Below are 19,078 nucleotides of genomic sequence, written 5' to 3' on the forward strand. Positions count from 1 at the left end.
TTTTTTTGGTTTTTCTCCGGTACCGGGAACCGAACTCACGACCTTGCGCTTGCCAGGCAGGCGTTTTTGCCGCTGAGCTAAATCCCCAGCCCCTTTCAGCCTATTTTTAAATGGAAATAGTCAACCAAGGACCAAACCACATTTGAGAAAAACTAGAAACATACAAAGAAAGGTGATTCAGGAATAAAAAACAGCTTTATACCTTTTAATTAGTATACTCATTGAGATTCAAGAAGCGATTATATCTATAAATCATAAACAAATTATCATAGGGCTGAGAGTTTAGCTTGGGCTTGGACCACTCGGCCTGGCATCTGAAAGGCCCTAGGTTTGATCGCCAGCACCGACAGGAAAAAAAGAGAAGACCCAGTTGTCTTAAAAGGGTACAAAGAACAAGAATGTATACAGCCTTGAACACTAAAGGCACAGTGACAACCACAGTTCAACAAAAAGGAAAGCTGCGGTGGTGGCGCACGCCTATAATCCCAGCACTTGAGAGGCTGAGGCAGAACTGCTGTGAGTTCAAGGCCAGCCTGAACTGCATAGCAAGACCCTGTCTCATAAAAAAAAGGAAGGAAGGAAGGAAGGAAGGAAGTAAGTAGGTAGGTAGGTAAGGAAAGAAGGAAGGTAAGAAAACCTCCCACAAGTTAGAAAGAGAAAAGGAATTAAAATTGTAAGAGCAAAGATTAGAGATAAACAAGAAACTGGAGGTCTAACAATCACAGTAGTTTCAGAAAGCAACAGAAAAACAGGAAATAGTGTCAGAGATAAAATCAAATATTCCTGAATGGAAAGAATCCAGGTTTTCAGATTCAAAGAGAGCAGCAAGGGCTAGCACAACTGACGGCAGAGGGAATGTGCAGCTTACAACCAAAAGGTGACCACAACAATGAGGCATCACGGGGAAAGTCTAGACGAAGAGTAAAAGGCCTTCACTTTTCCCGTAACAGCAGGAAACCACTTACAAGCAATTAGCATATCCTATCTTTTATTTGTAACACAGATTACTAGATCACAAAAGAGTAAGGATTTTAGCATTTCCAGGAAAATGACTTCAAACTAAATTTTTATTCACCACTAAACTATTAAATACGGCCCCAGTGCAATAATAATTTCATAAACCCAGCATTCACGTGAGTTGGGAAGTGAGCAAGGAAGGTGTCCTTGCAAAGCAGGAAAATAAACCAGAGGAAAAACAGAAGTGGGAAGGAGGGAAAAAACACACGGAACCCAGAAACCTAGATCCAACCGGAATAGTATTTGAGACAGGAGATTTTAACAGAGGCTAGAAATCACAGAAGGCTCTCAGAAAGCAGCAGCTTTGGGACAGCGTACACCCATCCCTGCTTGAGCTAACTATCTTCTTACGGCTGGTTATCCCCATACTTGCATCAGCGGCAACCCCTCCAGCAGACACCTCCACAGCAAGTGCTAAGCAGGCTCCAAACAAAGGCAGCAGCAGCTCATGGATCTCAAGGGGACCCTTTGCTTTTGCCTCTCCATCTTCAGATGCCTTACAAGGGTCTCCCTTGTAGTTCAGGCTGGCCTTGACTCACTATGTAGCCCAGACTGGCCTTGAACTCTCAGTAATCCTCCTGCCTCAGCCTCCCAAGTGCTGAGATTACAGGTGTGCATCACCATGCCCGATTTCAGATGCCTTTGTAAGCAATTAAATCTTTATCTTTGAAATATTAGTGATTTTACTTGCCACAAAAACAATCTAATCCTTTCCATTAAACATTAATCTCAATGAAAGAACTTCTAGTCTTTTCACCATTTAAATTCAAACACAGAATTTTTAATTTTTCTGTTTACTAAAAGTTGAAATGTTATGTAGCAGTTCCCCACAATGAATGTAATCATGTACTGCAAATATAAACTAATAAAAAGGTTTTTAAAAACTATATATCAGAAGTATTTAAATGCAAACAGTTAACAATTTTAAAGTTAGGGATGGAGGCTGGGGGTGTAGGTAGGTGATAGAGCACTTACAGGGCATGTGCAAGGCCAAGTTTAATCCCCAGCTATTATAAAGACAGACAGACGATCGACAGACAGAGCAGAAACTGACATAAGATACATGGAGAGATAGACGGAAGACAAAGAAAGCTAACATCCTCATCTAAGTTAAACGCTTTTTTTTTTAAAAAAATGACTCTGTAATGGTTACTGAAAAAAAGAAGGGACTAAACATGTAAGCACGATCAAGAAATAACTGTAATAAAATAACTGTGATAGAAGACTAAGAGAAAGAAAAACTGGGCACACAGATTTTGATGAGCTATATCAGCAAGAACTCACCTAAAGTTGACTACTAGTAATATAAACATGTAATTAAAAGAGATGAACATAACCACAGAATAAAAGATAAAAATGGTTGAAAGCAGCTGCCTGTAGGCAATAAGACAAGTGTTCTGGACCTCTCTATTTTAGGCTTTTCAGTTTGACCACCAGTAAGAATTAACAAGAAAATAATTTTATGTTTACATCTAACAAAAATATTTAATGAAGTGGAAATAGATTAAGTGCAAATAGATTAAGTGCACCCAGAATGAATAAATAAAATTGTGGAGTGGATACATTTTCATTTAGCTGACTAAACAAAATATAGGAGCAAGAGCAAGGTAAACAGACCAAAACATATGCAGCACCCATCTTTAACTGGAGAAATTACAAGAGCTTTTCATTTTGTCCTTTTCCTTATTCTCGTTTTCTTAACTTTCTACAATGAATACAAATTATTTTCATAATAGGGGAAAATATTTTGAAAGATACTATCAATTTTTCATTATTACAAGACCAGAATCACAAGACAAAGAGACATTTTCAGTGAAATGTACAGTCTGTCAAATTAAAAAAAAAAAAAAAAAATCACAACTACTAATACAATTAGGTTTAATAAGGTATAGACTTGTTCGTTGTTCTTCACCTAAGTACAAGGATTTGAAAAGCTTCTAAAATAACAGGATAGGGGCTGGGGATTTAGCTCAGCGGCAAAAGCGCCTGCCTGGCAAGCACAAGGTCGTGAGTTCGGTTCCCGGTACCAGAGAAAAACCAAAAAAAAATAAAATAAAATAAAATAAAATAACAGGATATTGCAAACATATTCATAGCTCAATCAAGTAATTAGTTTCAATACTAGTAAAAAAAAAACTACAAATCTACCAGTTCTGTAGCTAAGAGGCCTCTCCTGATTATATGAATTAGTTACTTGTAGACTAAGCAGCTCTATTCATAATGAGAATATACAATGGCTTTATTAGACTCCAAAGTAAAAAAATGAAATGATATACTCATTTGCATTAGTTATCATAAATGTTACAGGTTATGCTTTTCAGAACTTCACAGCCACACCAATTAAATAAATGAAATAATAGATTTTTTTAAAGTGGTCTCCCATCACAGTATAATGCCATATTCATTAAAAAGTACGTATGGAAATCCAGTTAACACCTCACCTGACAAGTAAGCTCTATGGCTGAAATGAGGAAGGGGTGAATGTTCTTCAATCTGGTAAGTAGCACTATTCAATATTAAGTACCACATGTGGTTGTATTTCTTATTCATTCCACTATCAAATTCTAAAATATATCTATGAACATACAATATTACATTCTTAAAATTTTAAAAAATGCAGTCAAGTTTCACACAGAATATCAAGTAAAGCTCCTCAGTAGTTCTTTGGTACCTCTCCTTACTTTTGTATCTTCTGAAAACAAATAATTTTGTGATATATCTTATTTTATCTGAAAGCTGCCTGAGAGCAGGAATTATATTTTATTTTCCTACACTATCTTCTATTGTCCTCCAGACCTTATGATGCTTAATAGTTCCGTTTGAGCACCCCAATCTGAAAATCTGAAATATGAAATGCTTCAAATTTTAAAACTTTTAGAATGCCAATATGAAGCCACAGTAGAATTTCCACACCACGAAAGTTGTTTTATGCACAAAATTACTCAAAATACTGTATAAAACTACTTAGGTGTACATGAAAAACATAAATGAATTTTAGGTTTAGATTTGGGTCCTGTCCCCACATTATCTCATTATGTTAGAGGCAAATACTCCAAAATCTGAAACAATCTGAAATTCAAAAACTCTTCTGGCCCCAAGCATTACAGATAAGAAATACTCAACCTTGCCTTAAAGGAAAAAGTACTATTTCTACAAATATACTGAAAGGTACTGTGCAACTCCAATTACCACCACAAAATAATGTGAAAGAAAACTGATAAAATGTTTCTACAGCTTACCTCTGCACAGTATGTATCACATCCCACTTATATAGAAGAACAAAAACTGAGGAAAGAAGACAGCAGGCAAAAAAGGAGGGCATAATGTCTAGAGGAATCAAACATCCAATAATTAACACTGCTTATCCCAAGGGGTGAAATAAATATTCTGATAGAAAGAACTTTTAATTTTTGTGATAATTGTTTTATAAGGGAGACATTAGCAGAATAAAACTATTTTTAAAAATATCTGCCTACAAGAATAAAACAGTAAAAACAAAATACTATAAAAGCTTCTATCACCTGGCAATATGAAAAATAAGAAATGCGTTCATAATATAGCACAACAGTCAAGATTCTGGGTCTAGAACCAGGCCAACGACATTCAAAGACCAATCCTGTTACTTATCACAACTGTGATAGGGCTGGGGATTTAGCTCAGAGGCAGGCAAGCACAAGGACGTGAGTTTGATTCCCGGTACCCGAAAAAAAAAAAAAAAACCCACAAAAAAATACTTATAACAACTGTGTGTGGCCTTGGATAAGTTACTTACTTTTATATGCTCCACACTACTAATATATAAAATAGGGATAATAATAGTATCTACCTTATACAGTCGTTAGGAATACATGAGATATTCTAGTTCTAATTACTTGCTAAGAATAACAAACCTAACACAATCTCTAGCGCACATCAGATTTCCATAAATATTTGTTGACTATATGAGTAAACAAAGGAGATATTATTCTAGCTTTCTCCTTATTCTAACTTTCTCCTTATTCTAGCTTTCTCATATATTTGGGCCCACTATATTTAGAAATGTTACTCCAAAAAATATTTTCTTAATCTCTTAAAGTTTCACATGTATGTTACTTCTAGAGTAAGTGCAACTGAAAATGCTGAGTTTGCAAAGTAAGTTTTACCTTTATTTGTTCAGGTCTAAATTATCTAGCCAGATTTTGGCATAATACATTCAGCTGATTTTTTTCTGATTTTTATTCTTACATATCATTTCAAAGACTGTATGCCTATTAATAAGAACACTGCTACTTAAGATTTGTTCAAGAAACTACTATTTAAAGGATCTTTCTATTCTTTAGTACTGCATATCCTAAAGATGCAACTAGCCAATATATAATTCAAAGGCTTGGTTTTAAAATACTAGATCATTTTATCTTTACTTATTTTTCTTGTACAATAACTATACTACTCTCTAAAAGAATACAGAATGTACCTTACATGGGAAACCAAATGTTAGTTCCCACATAATAATGGTTTTCCTTTTTTCTTGTTTAGTTTTGTTTTTTGAGACAGGGTCTCACTACGCAGCCCAGGCTGGCGTCAAATTCACCCACAATCCTCCTGGCTACTGAGCACCGGTATTACAGGTGTGCACCACCATACCCGGCAATAATGGTTTCCAAGGAATCCTCAACTATGACAATAGTAACATTTAGTGAGCACTATCCTAAGCATTTTATGTGGATCTCCTTTAATCAATTCCCAGACAAATTCTCAAGAGTACCTTTAACTCAACTGCTGGCGAAATTACTACTCTAGATTCGTCGGTGTTGATTTTTTAAATGTATCACATGGGGCACTAAGGGCAATGACTCTTAAACCTGGCTGCAACTCAGAATCAACTGGAGTGCTTTACAAAACCACACACAGACCCACCCACGCCCTGCTAATCTGCATATCTGAAATTTTATTTTTCTTCCTTTTCTAGTAAAAAGTGGTAAAGTACAGTGGTAAAGTAACCGGAGTGTCGGAACTGCTGTCCTAAAAGGTTGTGTAGCAACCTCAGAGACCACCCTGAACTCCAACCTCTTTCCTGTTATGTGCAGTAACCAACGCAGTACTGCTTTTATCTATTTCATATAATGGGATTCTAACAGAATTCAGACTAGCAGAGGACTCAAACAGACCTTGTGGCTTTCCTTTTTAGCCAATTTACCACCAGGTACCCTCAACTACACCTTCAAATCAATAGTGTTTTGATTGACCTCTAGTCACTCTGTTAGTCGTCTTCTCCCATGATTAAAACACACACACGCACAAGCACACGCACACACAGAAGGCATAGCTATATTTTGTCCTTTCCAGTTGCAAGAAAACTGGCCTAGATCACTAAGAATTTTGGTTACCAGAAAAGGTAAAATCTTAAACATTTATTTAGTCTCATAATTTTATAATTTCTATTACAGTGAGGAAAAACTACTTTACATCTAATTTTTAAGGCCGCAGTCCTAGAATAAAGAACACTGAAGAAAAAGGCTAGAGAAGACCAGACTTCTATTGCTCATGTTGTCACTGCTATGATTTGTAGCAAATATTTTACTTTTCTAGATTCTCATCCCGTAACACTACCACAAAAGTCTCCATAGAGCAGTTCAAAAAGTCCTTTTCAAGGGCTTAAGATATAGCTCAATAATTAAGTGCATGCCGAGCACTAGTAAGGCCCTAGGCTCAATCCCCGGCACTGTCCCACCCCCGACCACCAAGGGTGGGGAGGGAAACCCTCCCAGATATAACTTGATTTACTCAGGAGTTTCTAAATATTAGATATGACTTTTCTATCTAATGATATCTAATATCTAAATATTAGATATGATGTTTCTAAATATTAGTAGGCTTATAATTAGTATTTATTAATCAATAATAAGTCAGTAAATTCTTATGTAATATCAAGATTCACTAAAAATCGTGTATGTATATAATAACTATTTGCTCTACTGTAAAAAAAATTGGGTTAAATAGAAATTTGTATTTGGTCTGACTTCTTTCCTCAAGTGTAACTGAAAAAAGTTAACTGAATAAGTCTAAATGAAGACAATACACACAATACCTAATTGATCATAATTCTACTTATTCACTCTGTTCCTAAATCTCATAAAATATAATTAGTAGTTCACTAAAAATTATTCCAGAGACACATTCTTCTTTAATGTCCCTCTCAATTCGAGAGAGGAACATTCCTTGTAAGATTTTTCTAGTCTTGTATCTATCACCTTATTCACACTACTTCTAACACTCAGTTCTAGTTATTAAACTAAACATCCGCTACTATCACTATTAATGAGATACATATCAAGGGATGCAAACCACCCAGGGGAACTGTACTCTTCTGTATCAAAATCCTTAGCCACCACAAAAACAGACGCTACCTGAACACATTATCAGTTGTTTATTCACATACCAGCTCTTTGCACAACACACTATTCACAAGCAAGTTAAGTACATATGTCAGAGCACATACAATATGAACCATACATTGACCACCATGTAAGAACAAAGGCTTCAGACATAGTTTTCATGGGAAAAAAAAAAGTTTTGTCTTTCAAACACACACATTTTAACAAATTATTTACATAAAAATATTTTGTCAAAGTTCCAGTGGCGTAACAACTTAGAACTAGTAAGAAAAACTTATTTCAACACTGAAAATTTACTGAAGCAAATTTTTTTTTTAACTATATTGATTTTTTGTGTGTGCCAGAAGCTTACTTTTTACACATTCTTATAAAGAACATCTGAGATACAAAGATCATCTTTTTTAAGAAGAATATATTCATTTAATCATGGATTTCAAACTATGGCTGAAAAGCCATGTGGGCCTGCATACAAAGTTGTGCTGAAATACAGCCACTGTTGTTCACACGAAAGCAGTGGGAAACTGTTGCATGTGTTCTGCAAGGACAGAGTGGTAGAGCTGACAGAGACCACACCATGTGCAAAGCCTAAAATATTTACTTATGTAAGACTATTTACAAAAGACGTTTGCTGAATCCTAGATTAGAGAAAAATTCAAACTGGGAGACGGGATCTTAAGCAATTCTGATCGACGTGGCAAACAACACAGAGGCCTCTGCAGTGGTCAGGCGCTTTCAATGTAACGTCTGAACGAGTGAAAGGGCTCCCTGACCAGAAGTACCAAGTAGTCTGTAATTTCCTCCTAGAAATATTACCAAACATACCTTTGTTATATGTTATCTATGTTACATGTTTTATATGTCATAAGAAGTTTAATATAAATTACATTTCCACAAATGCCTGAGTAGCTTTTTTTGTAAATAATTTTCCATATAGAGCAAGACCCATATTTATTTTGTATATTCTTCATGAAGCAAGGTATGCTTGTATTCCTGGATGCTTTCAGAAAATATAATAGCTATCTTTCACTAAATGTCCACTATATACTAACTGCTTTAAAGTATTTCTTTAATTTAAACCTTTCAGACTCTAAAAATCTGACCAAAAGTAGTGCTTTCTCGTGTCTGTCTAGCTTCAAATGTTGCCCTAGTATATAATTTTCCTTGAAATATGTTTTCTTTAATGTTGCTAAATGGTTTATATTTTCATTTGGAAATTAAATGGCATAGAATGGGGAGGGGGGCTGTTTAATCTGAAAAACTTCACAACTACTACAAGTGTTTCTACATCTTTAACATGAAGATATATGCAGCTTTTCACTGATGAATTTAATATACACTTACTGAATGCCTTCCACATAGTATGCACTATTGTAAGTACTGGGGACAAAGCTGTTAAAAAAGACAAAAGTTCCAGAGTTCACGAGGCTTGTTATTGCGACTGTCAATTTACTACAAAGCTTATGTTCATACACATTATTCTTAGCTTTTTTTTTGGTTTTTCTCCGGTACCGGGAACCGAACTCACGACCTTGCGCTTGCCAGGCAGGCGCTTTTGCCGCTGAGCTAAATCCCCAGCCCCTATTCTTAGCTTTAAATTTTCCCATGTCAAGCATATACTGAGTTACTACCCTTTACTATTTGCATTACAATAGTAGTTATAAAATAAAAATTGGTTTTTACCTAGTAGTTTAGAAACAGTTGAAATTAAATTTAGAGTATTTCACCTTTTAACACAAACAATTAAGAATGTGAGGAAACTAATTCTAAACTTTTATAGTGCTCTGAGTCTTCACCACTTTCATACTGAACTAATTTATTTTGAAGACTGATAATTTCTTTTCATTACATTACCAATTCTGTTAATGAGCTAAGTATACACAGAAATTCTACTATAAAATTCTAATTATCTTTTCCGAAAATACCTGTAAAAAAAAAAAAAATAGCATTTCACAGTTACAAGACAGTTTAATTCCACCTGTAACTGTAGGATCCTCAAATCACTTCCTCTGGTATTATACTTACACCCAGGTAAAACAGACACCCATTCTAGGAGAGCCACAAAAAAACTGCAGAACATTTAAAACCAAAGAAAAACCAATGTAGAAGTTTAAAATATTTTAAGAATGACCAGAAGGTAAATGAGCTCCCCTTAAATAACCTGTGAACAAAACCGAAGGTCAATCTAGTTAAGACAGCATCAAGATATATAGATTATTAATCATACCAGTTAGTCTTTTTTTGAAAATCTTCTTTACTGAAAACAAAGGAGGGAAAACACTTAAATTTCAATGGAATTTCACCAATATTACAAATTAAACTTTTTATCTCATCACATGCATAAAATATTTTCATAAAAAAATTAAAGCTACAAGTTTTAGTTTATGTAATCTACAACAACTGTTGGCCATATATAAATCATTTGCTTGGTTTTCACCATTAAAACAATCAGTCTAGTGGATGCCACTATGTGATAGGGAAAGTCTGGTTTCATTTTTGTTCTAAATACACAAATCAATAAAAATTCTTGTGCCAATTATTTGACTTCTGAACTCTTATGTGAGAAGACAAGACAGGTGGACACTGACCGAGTACAAAGCCCTCTCACAATTATCTCTTAGCTGAAGGTACTACCTAAGTGGTAGTACTACGTAAGTGGTGTTTTACTACCACTTAATATTGTCTCTGCTCTGGTGGAGGTCTTTTCCTTAGGAGAGAGATTCTATGACAGCCAAAGGACAAAAGAGGAGAAGTCTCAAAACATGTATTCAGGTCCAGCTTACTCCCACTACTCTAGAGTATAGGTGAATGAGATCATACCAGCCCAATCCAAAATAACAGACAGACACTTTCACTCCTGAACTACTCACTATTACACATAACACTGTTGACTTCTTCCCTCTTCAGCCAATTGCATTTTGATGGGAGGAAAAAAAATCAAACTGCATTTGTGAAGTAGGTGTAGCACACACACTATTCAAAGTACTTGAGGATCTACCACCCTACTTGCAAAATTAAGTTAGAATCCTGTGGGTTAGCAATGATAGATATTAAACTTCCTTTTGATTCAGCTCCTACCAAAACCATTTATCTATCTTCTCAGAAACTTTCTATTATAAGAGATATCATAGTCAAAAAGGAAATACTGACAGAAAAATACTAGCAAGAGGATCACAAGCTTGAAGCTGGCCTAGACAATTCAGTGAAAAGGGGTCTCAAAATGAGAGAGAGAGAGAGAGAGAGAGGGAGAGAGAGGAGAGAGGGAGAGAGGGAGAGAGGGAGAGAGGGAGAGAGGGAGAGAGGGAGAGAGGGAGAGAGGGAGAGAGGGAGAGAGGGAGAGAGGGAGAGAGGGAGAGAGGGAGAGAGGGAGAGAGGGAGAGAGAGAGCACACATTAGGGACAAAGCTTATACTCTATGAGCTCAATGCCCAGTACTGGTATGGGAAAAAAGGGTAATTGCCTAACCGGGCATGGTGGTGCAAGCCTGTAATCCCAACACTCAGGAGGCTGAGTCAGAAAGACTGTTGTGAGTTCAAGGTTAACCTGAACTGCATAGCGAGACCTTGTCTCAAAAAACAAACAAACAAGCAAAGGTAAGCATGGCCCTTTATCATATTAAAAAATATTCAACCTCAGGGGCTGGGGATTTAGCTCAGCGGCACAGTGCCTGCCTGGCAAGCACAAGGTCATGAGTTCGATTCCCAATACTGGAAAAAAACTAAAAAAAAAAAAACAAAAAAAATATATTCAACCTCAATCACAATTACACAGAGATACTATTTCTCATTTATCAGTTTAGTAAAAAATTTTCAATTTCATAATACATTCTGCTGGCAAGGTTGTAAATGTATAAGCATTCTTGTAGGGGAAGGGATCTCTAGGCAGGAAAAGAATAAAATAAAGGCCTCAATAGGCTTTCTGGCTAATCCTGACTAGAAGGAGTTAAAACCTTCCTAGAGAAATTCCCATGGGAGCAGTTTCAAGGATGAGGTAGAGAAAAAAAACATAAAGGCACCAAATGGCCTTGGAACTTGCACCAAAAAAGCTACAGGCAGAATACAGAGAGCCAAATGCACTAAGCCAAATCCTGAGATAGCCGTGTCCCTCCTCACCAACAGAATACAGGGGAGACAGAAGCGGAAGGGGCTGTCTAACTTTGGGAAAGGGTCCTATTCCGTATATATTTACACCTATGCACTAACATGTATATGTATACATATACATACATAATATATATACATATACATATATAGACATATATATATATTTCACTCTAGGGTCACTAAAAGAGAAGAGCTTTAATCATATTAGAGAGGAGAGGATCCAAAGTAATTCACTGCAGCATCATTTGTAACTGCAAAATACTGAAAACAATCTAAATATCTATGTATAAAGAATGGCTGAATAAACTATGATACATCTACACAATGAGAACTATGCAACTTTGTGTGTGTGTGTGTGTGTGTGTGTCTTTTTTTATTTTAAAAAATAAGGAAAACATATTAACAAACAGACATCCATTTACAAAACAGCATAAGAACAATACAAACAAAACAGAGTTACAGACAAAGTTGTAGGAAATTAACCATGGTTGCTGTATTACTTATTGATATCTTCAAAGTGGTTTTTCAGGAAAACAAATACAGACATACAAGATTGATCAAACAAGTAATCATTAACTGTTCCTTTCTGTAAAGCAATAGAAGACAGCAGTACAACTATGTTAGCTATTCTGTATATACATATGTAATTTCCCCTTCTTTTGCTTTTCTTTTCCCACACCCCAGTTGCCCTTTACTTTTGAGCATTTTCTTTTCATTTCACAGCATCTATTATACCTCCTAGTTTTTACTCACTCTTTCGGGTCTTACACTAGAGAGACAATACGATGCTTACACATGCAGGTCTGATTTATTTCACTTATGAGTATGGTCTCTAGTTGTGACCCTTTACCTATAAAAGCCTCGAATTTATCTTTCTTTATAGCTGAGTAATATTCCATTATATGAAAGTACTACAATTTTTTGGTCTTTTTGAGACAGGGTTTCACTATGCAGTTTACGCTGCCGTTGAACTCACTTTATAGCTGACGTTGGCCTGGAGCTTACAGTGAATCCTCACAGCTTAGCCTCCTGAGTGCTGGGATTATAGGCATGCACCACCATGCCCAGCCTTATGCAGCTTTAAAACAGATATAAAGATAACTGTAAAGTGACATGCAGTGGTTTCTAGAATACAACGCTAGATTTCTTTAAACAACAAGGTGAAACAACTATCCACTTCTAAAGAGTATGGATACTATAATCTATAGCGGCATTGGTGAACCTACAGCAGGCATGCCACAGTAGGCTGCGTGAATCACTGAATTCACTAAAAGGTTCACCACACTGGTCTATAGTCTGGATATTAAAGATTTAGTCCACACGGTGGCACTTTTGGGAGGAACTTGGAGGTCCTTAGGTCACCAACGGCATGCCCTTAAAGGGGACTACAGGACCCTGGCCTCTTCTTCTCTTCTGCTTCCTAGCCATGAGGTGACGGTAAACAGTTTTACTATGGCCACCCTGAACTATAGCAAGACCCTGTCTTCTGCCATGATGTGCTGCCTCACCACAGGCCAAAGCAACAGGGCCAATCAATCCCAGAGTGAACATGGAATAGAACCTCTATGAGTGAAAACACTCCTTTCTCTTTATGATTTATTTATCTCAGGTATTTTGTTATAGTAATGGAAAACTAACACAGTTATTGTTCCTATGAGAAGGGGGACAGAGAAAAATATATAAATATCTCTTCATATGCATAAAAAGAAACAGAATAAACTACAAAACTAAAGAGACTGGTTACCTACAAGGAGTGGGTAGGAACAGAATGAAAAGACAGAACAGAAACCACTTCTCAGAATATACAACTTTGTTTAGTTTTGACATTTAGCACCAAGTCAGCTTTTCACATACTCAGAAAAATGAAAAATTAATACCCACAAAAGATGAGAATGAACACATACAGAAAAAAAAATTGTATTACAAATGAAAAATACAACGAAGGGGCTGGCAGGGGAAAGAAAATAATCTTAGTAACATTGGAACACAGTACCCTTTGACTGTCTATACCAAGGCTAACACCTATCTCAACTATACAAAAATATACTCTATTCAAGTTGTTTCCTCACAAAACTTTAGAATAGAAATTCCAAAACTATTCTGTGCATATTATAGTAAATATTATGGATAATGAAAACCAAGTTTTTCACTGAGAGGAGCTGCAAATAGGAAAGGAGATTAACTTGAACTCCGGAAGTCACAAACTCATAATCTTCAAAGAATGAACATGCTAACATACAGAAATAAACATAACACACACACACACTTCTTAGCTTATCTTTTGAGAAGACCTAGAAGCAATAACAACACAGTACTGAGCCCATTTAGCACCAAAAAGCTAGTTTGTAACTACCACACTTAGGCAGTTGTGGTGGTACATGCCTGTAAACCCCAGTACTTAGGAGGCTAAAGCAGGAAGATCACTGCAAATTCAAGGCAAGCTTGGACTCCATAATGAGCTCAAGACCAGCCTGAACTATATATACGGTGAGACCCAGTCTCAAAAAATAAAATAAAATAAATAAATAAATATCATTCTTTTAGAGAACTAGTTGATTACAGTGCTGAAGTAAGAACAAATAATAATAAACTCATCGGTTAGGACACTGTTACACATCTATTTAAAAACTACGTACCAACAATATCCTTAATGTCTATTAATTGTTAATACTAATTTAACAGATTCTAAATTTACTGAACCAAGAATTAAATCATATAACTTTAACATTCTGAAAAATAAGCAATGGAATTAATTTTTATTAATTCTTCAAAAAACATAACTATAGCATGCAAGGACAGCGGGGTTAAATGATCCAAATTATCTATGTTTATACCTCTAACGGTATCCACCTTTGTATAACTCCTACAAGCCTATAACCCAAGCTTTTCTTTCATCTCCATGTTATTTGAATTTTTCTCATTTATTAATATTCATTTTTTTAAGTCAGTCCTTTTTTAAGCAAATTCAAAATAACATATATGAACACGTTAAACACCTTATTTAACTACTTGAATTAACATACCAAATACAGTATTAATATTAAAAACAATAACTGTTAAAGTAATAGGTCAATACCACCTACAGTAATGTTGGCAAGTGCCTGTAAACCCAGTACTTAGGAGGCTGAAGCAGGAGGATCACTGCAAATTCAGGGTGTGCTTGGACATAATGAGCTCAAGGCCAGCCTGAACTATATCATTCTCTCTACGTGATAAAATTACTCTTCACTGTTATTTTCCTTTTGTGCTTACACTGTCTGAGTTTTTTTTTTTTAATTAACCTATTTTACCCATGAAATATACCCAAAAAAGCTAGAAAATGCTAAAGTGAAAGATTATTTCCAAAAAGAAAGATAGCAAATGAAAATATTTTATATATCCACAAGTAATAAAAAATCCAAATAGCCAGATGGGGTAGCACACGCCCATATTCCCAGCACTCAGGAGTCTAAGGTAGGAGGATCACCTGGAGTTCAAGGTCAGCCTGGGCTACAAAGTGAGTTCAAGGCCAGCCTGAACTGCAGAGCAAGATCCTGTCTCAAAAAGACAAAAAAGATCAAAAAAACAAAAATATCCAATACAACAAAGTACTACAAAATGTATCACACTGAAATTCATCTAATACTGAAATTAAGATGAATGTGCCCTGCTTTGTATCTCCATACTCCATATGTATCTTTTAGGTCACAAGTTAAATGCAGACAGAGAATGATATAAAAGTTATAACTGCCTCTTTGACACTTAAAAACTTCATAAAAATTAAGTATAACATCATCCTCAAACCTGTATTATAAAATAAATACATGTACTACCAATTATTCTACAACATTTTACTATGAAAATTCTACAGAACTTCTGTATTAATAGCTGTTGATATAAGGACTATTTTAAAACAATATGAATAGGAAACAAATGTTCAAATGGGAAGGGGCACAAGGGAGAAAGAAGGGAAAAGTAAAAAAAATGAGAAAAGAAGTAAAAATGAAAACAGCTTTTGTAAATGGGAAGGAGGAAAAGAGGTTGAAGAGAGATGAGAAGGGGAAAAAAATAAATTACATCAGGCACGGGTACAAATTCTCTATGATGAACGTGATCATTGTGTATATCTAAAATGTACCAATAACACTGGATTGGAAAAACAATAAAACTCAGGAATATGAAATTTGAATTTAAGAACACAATCTTAATAGCACATACAATTACAAGAAAGTGTTCATAAAAATTAAGAGAAAAAGGAAAACAATTTAAACAAAATACAGAATGAATCAGGGAGAGTTCATCATTTTGGGATTTTTTTAAAGGTTGAAAAATTATCTTTAGTTTTACAAATTAAGACTATGTAGATATCATACAAGAGCAGAATACATTTATTGAGGAAACAAAACTTCTGTCTGAGAGAGAGGTAGAAGGTGTCCCAAGCAGGTTGCCCCATTTCTAAATTATAAACTGACAATTTATCTACTAACGTTAGACATGTACAATGACCAACCATTAAAGACAGTAGACAGCGACAAAAACTGTACTATTAACAGAAAATGTTTCCAAACTTAATTAACATTTAATTATAATTATTGTTAATTATAACTAACATCTAATACAGATTTCTGTCAAACTCTAGAACCAAAAACTTAGAATGAGAAAGAACTGTATTATATAGCTTAGAATATAAAACTCTGCAATTTTTTGAAAGTTGCTTCTTTCACTGTTTAAGTCAGAAATTCATGTGCCCAAGTGTGCAAACTCTCTCTAACAACAAGCAATATTCTTCAAGCATTAGGATTAATTGTGTAAATTGGTTTTGGATACTTACCGAGTACCATCTGCCTTCCAGCTTACTTTATATGGGTTCTGCTCTAAAAGTTTAATATTTTGTTTGTCCATTGAAACAGGCTGTGCTCCAGGAAATCCAGACCTTAAAAAATAACAGCCTTATTATTACCGTGGCTGATATCCATAGAAAGCAATACATATTTTAAACCAATGTCCAATGAGTCATGCAATCATAGTGTTCTCCTATCAAGAGATTAACTTCAACTGGAGTAATACCAGCTTTCACAAAAATGTCAACAGAAGACTATCATTGTCTTGACATTTTAGAACATAGGCTTACAGAGTTCTAATTTGCTACAGCTAGACTTTAATTGTTGGGCTAATTTAAAAATATCATTATGAATGATCTAAATAGTGAAGCAGGTATATTCTCAAATCTTTAACATCAAGAAAAAGTTTAAATCTTGGCTTAGTTATCTTACACTACTCTAGACCCCATAGCTTTCCATGACACTGGCAACATAACACAATTCTGCAAAGCTGGCAAATGTCTGTTCCAGACATACCCAGAAGCAACAAACAGGAGAAATGCAGGACAGCATTAAGATATACTGGCAAGGGCTTAATACAACATTATGGCCAATATTGTTTCTTCACTATTTTCATCTTTTAGTTAAAATTTTTTCTGGCTAATTTCTAATTTTCTAGTCTCTTTTTGGAATTTGTATAAGGAAACTTCAAATAATTTAATCCTGATTCCTTGTGTTCAAGCTACATAATTTTCTGAACAGACCAAGACTTGAAAGCAACAGATCAGACCAATGAACTCTCTCCTACATCATCTCCCGTGAAATGTCTTCTAAGTGTTTTCAAGACGTGGTAGGGAGCAGAATATATTTCAAGCTGACTTCCCCACGCTCTAGGCTACAAGAAAGCTGGAAAATAAGGCAAATCCAACTTTCACCTCTTCTTCCTGTATAAATTGCTAAGACCAGCCCAAACATTAATCAGCAGCAGCAGTACAATCAAAGACATAAAATGAATACTAAATAATGACAACAGTAATTACTGCTTTAGAAAATTATGTGAGTCATCTAATTTTGACTCAACTGATTATTAACCTGATTATCTTGAAAAAATCTGACATCTTTTTAAGCACTTTATATAAACATACAAACTTTAAGAAGCAAAGAAGTTATGTCAATGTCTGCAGTAATTTTAAGTTTTGCAGAGTAATAATAGGTTTTACTTAAAACTTTAAAATCTTTATTACCCTTCCCAGCCACAGAATTGATGACACTTCTGCTGCACTTCTCCTAACTTTGGTTGAGTTGTTACTTGAGTAACACCTTTCACAGTTACACCTTCCAAGAAAATAGCACCCTTTCAAAAAAAGGAAAAGAAAAACACTTCATTATAGGTCAAATCCATCTACAAAGAAGAGATAAATTGGTTTATTTTCACATATCTGAGTGAATTAACGCATGAAACAGAAACGGTTTGCTGCAAGAAGCTCTATAAACTTCCCAGAGATTGTATACTAGTTTTCTTTAATGCAGAATATTATTTTACAATGTACATACACAGCCTAGTACAGTATCGGCATCAGGTTGTCAAAGCCTTCTATAGGAAATGTTCAGTAATCATAAACTGCTGTAATTACAATTTACCTACCATTATGGAGAGCCAAGCAGAGTATCTGCATTTCACAAACATACTCTCTAATTCTTGCCACAACTATGAAAAGTAGACTATATTATATTTACTTCACAGATTAATAAATGAAGCATAAAGATCCTATTTAGTCAAGGGGTAAATGACAAAATTTGACCCCAGGTCAAGATTTACACCATTTACCAGCTGGAGGAAGGGAAAGTTGTGTCACTGGTTGAGTAGAGAATTTAAGGGACAACACACCCAAAGTCTGCACCGTTGTAAATGTAAGAGGATAACATTTGTTGTAAGTGGCTAAGCTAACAGTGATTGGACACATCAACATAAACAGTAGCATTACAGATTACTGAGTTCTTAATCTAAATCCTTTAGCTCAGAATTACATGAAGTATTTTATTCCACAGCAAGCATATTTTTGAAATATCACAGAGAACTGAAACAGATGGAAATTTTATATGTCAAACAAAGAACACTTCTGGAAATTTTAAAGACCAAAACAATAGTCTCAACTTAGGCTACAATTACTTTCAGACCCAAAAGAGGGCTGGCATCATTCTCAAGAAAAATCTATAAAACAATTCTGTTAATGAAATTAAAGAATAAAATATATGGTCTATAAGTTGCAAACACTGGCCTTCAGGGAAAGACGTGGCAGCTCAAGCCATGTGGAAAAGAGAAAAACAAGAACATTTAATACGTAGCCCACATACACCCTTGCCATTTCTAGAAGAGGGCCTAAGACCTTCCAGCCAACAGTGGTCCAACTTTCTGCCCTCTACAGTCAGCCATACTTAGGCTCAGTAACGTCACATGCTCAAAAGATGAATGAAGAGTCTTTAAAAATGTGAACGGTCAAGCACTGTATGGTCATTAACCTGAAGTGAACTGCCAGAATTCACTATAAGAAGTCCATTACTTCAAATCATATTTTCATCAAAATAAGAAGTTATTTAACAAATGAAGGCTCAAATCAAAATGACCCCATTATGGCAAAAGATGTTCATGACATTAAGAATTAAATGGACAGGACTGGCTATATAGCTCAGCGGCACAAGCAGCTGCCTGGTAAGCATAAGGTCCTGAGTTTGATTCCTGGTACTGAAAAAAAAAAAAAAAGACAGAAAAAAAGCAAAACGAAACAACA

The 19,078-nt window shown here is 35.3% G+C and overlaps 1 protein-coding gene across 2 annotated transcripts in view; it reads right to left on the reverse strand.

Annotated features, from left to right (window-relative positions):
• Positions 1-19,078, reverse strand: part of Rngtt (RNA guanylyltransferase and 5'-phosphatase) — a 280,349-nt gene that overhangs the window by 209,630 nt on the left and 51,641 nt on the right. For both annotated transcript variants that reach the window (XM_005377741.2, XM_005377740.2), the window contains exons 7-8: positions 17,534-17,643; positions 16,301-16,402 (exon numbers count right to left, since the gene is read on the reverse strand). In XM_005377741.2, the coding sequence (XP_005377798.1) occupies positions 16,301-16,402; positions 17,534-17,643 (212 nt within the window). The remainder of the gene's footprint in view (positions 1-16,300; positions 16,403-17,533; positions 17,644-19,078) is intronic.

This window comes from Chinchilla lanigera, unplaced genomic scaffold, assembly GCF_000276665.1.
Source record: "Chinchilla lanigera isolate Chin_1 unplaced genomic scaffold, ChiLan1.0 scaffold00010, whole genome shotgun sequence".
NCBI lineage: Eukaryota > Metazoa > Chordata > Mammalia > Rodentia > Chinchillidae > Chinchilla > Chinchilla lanigera.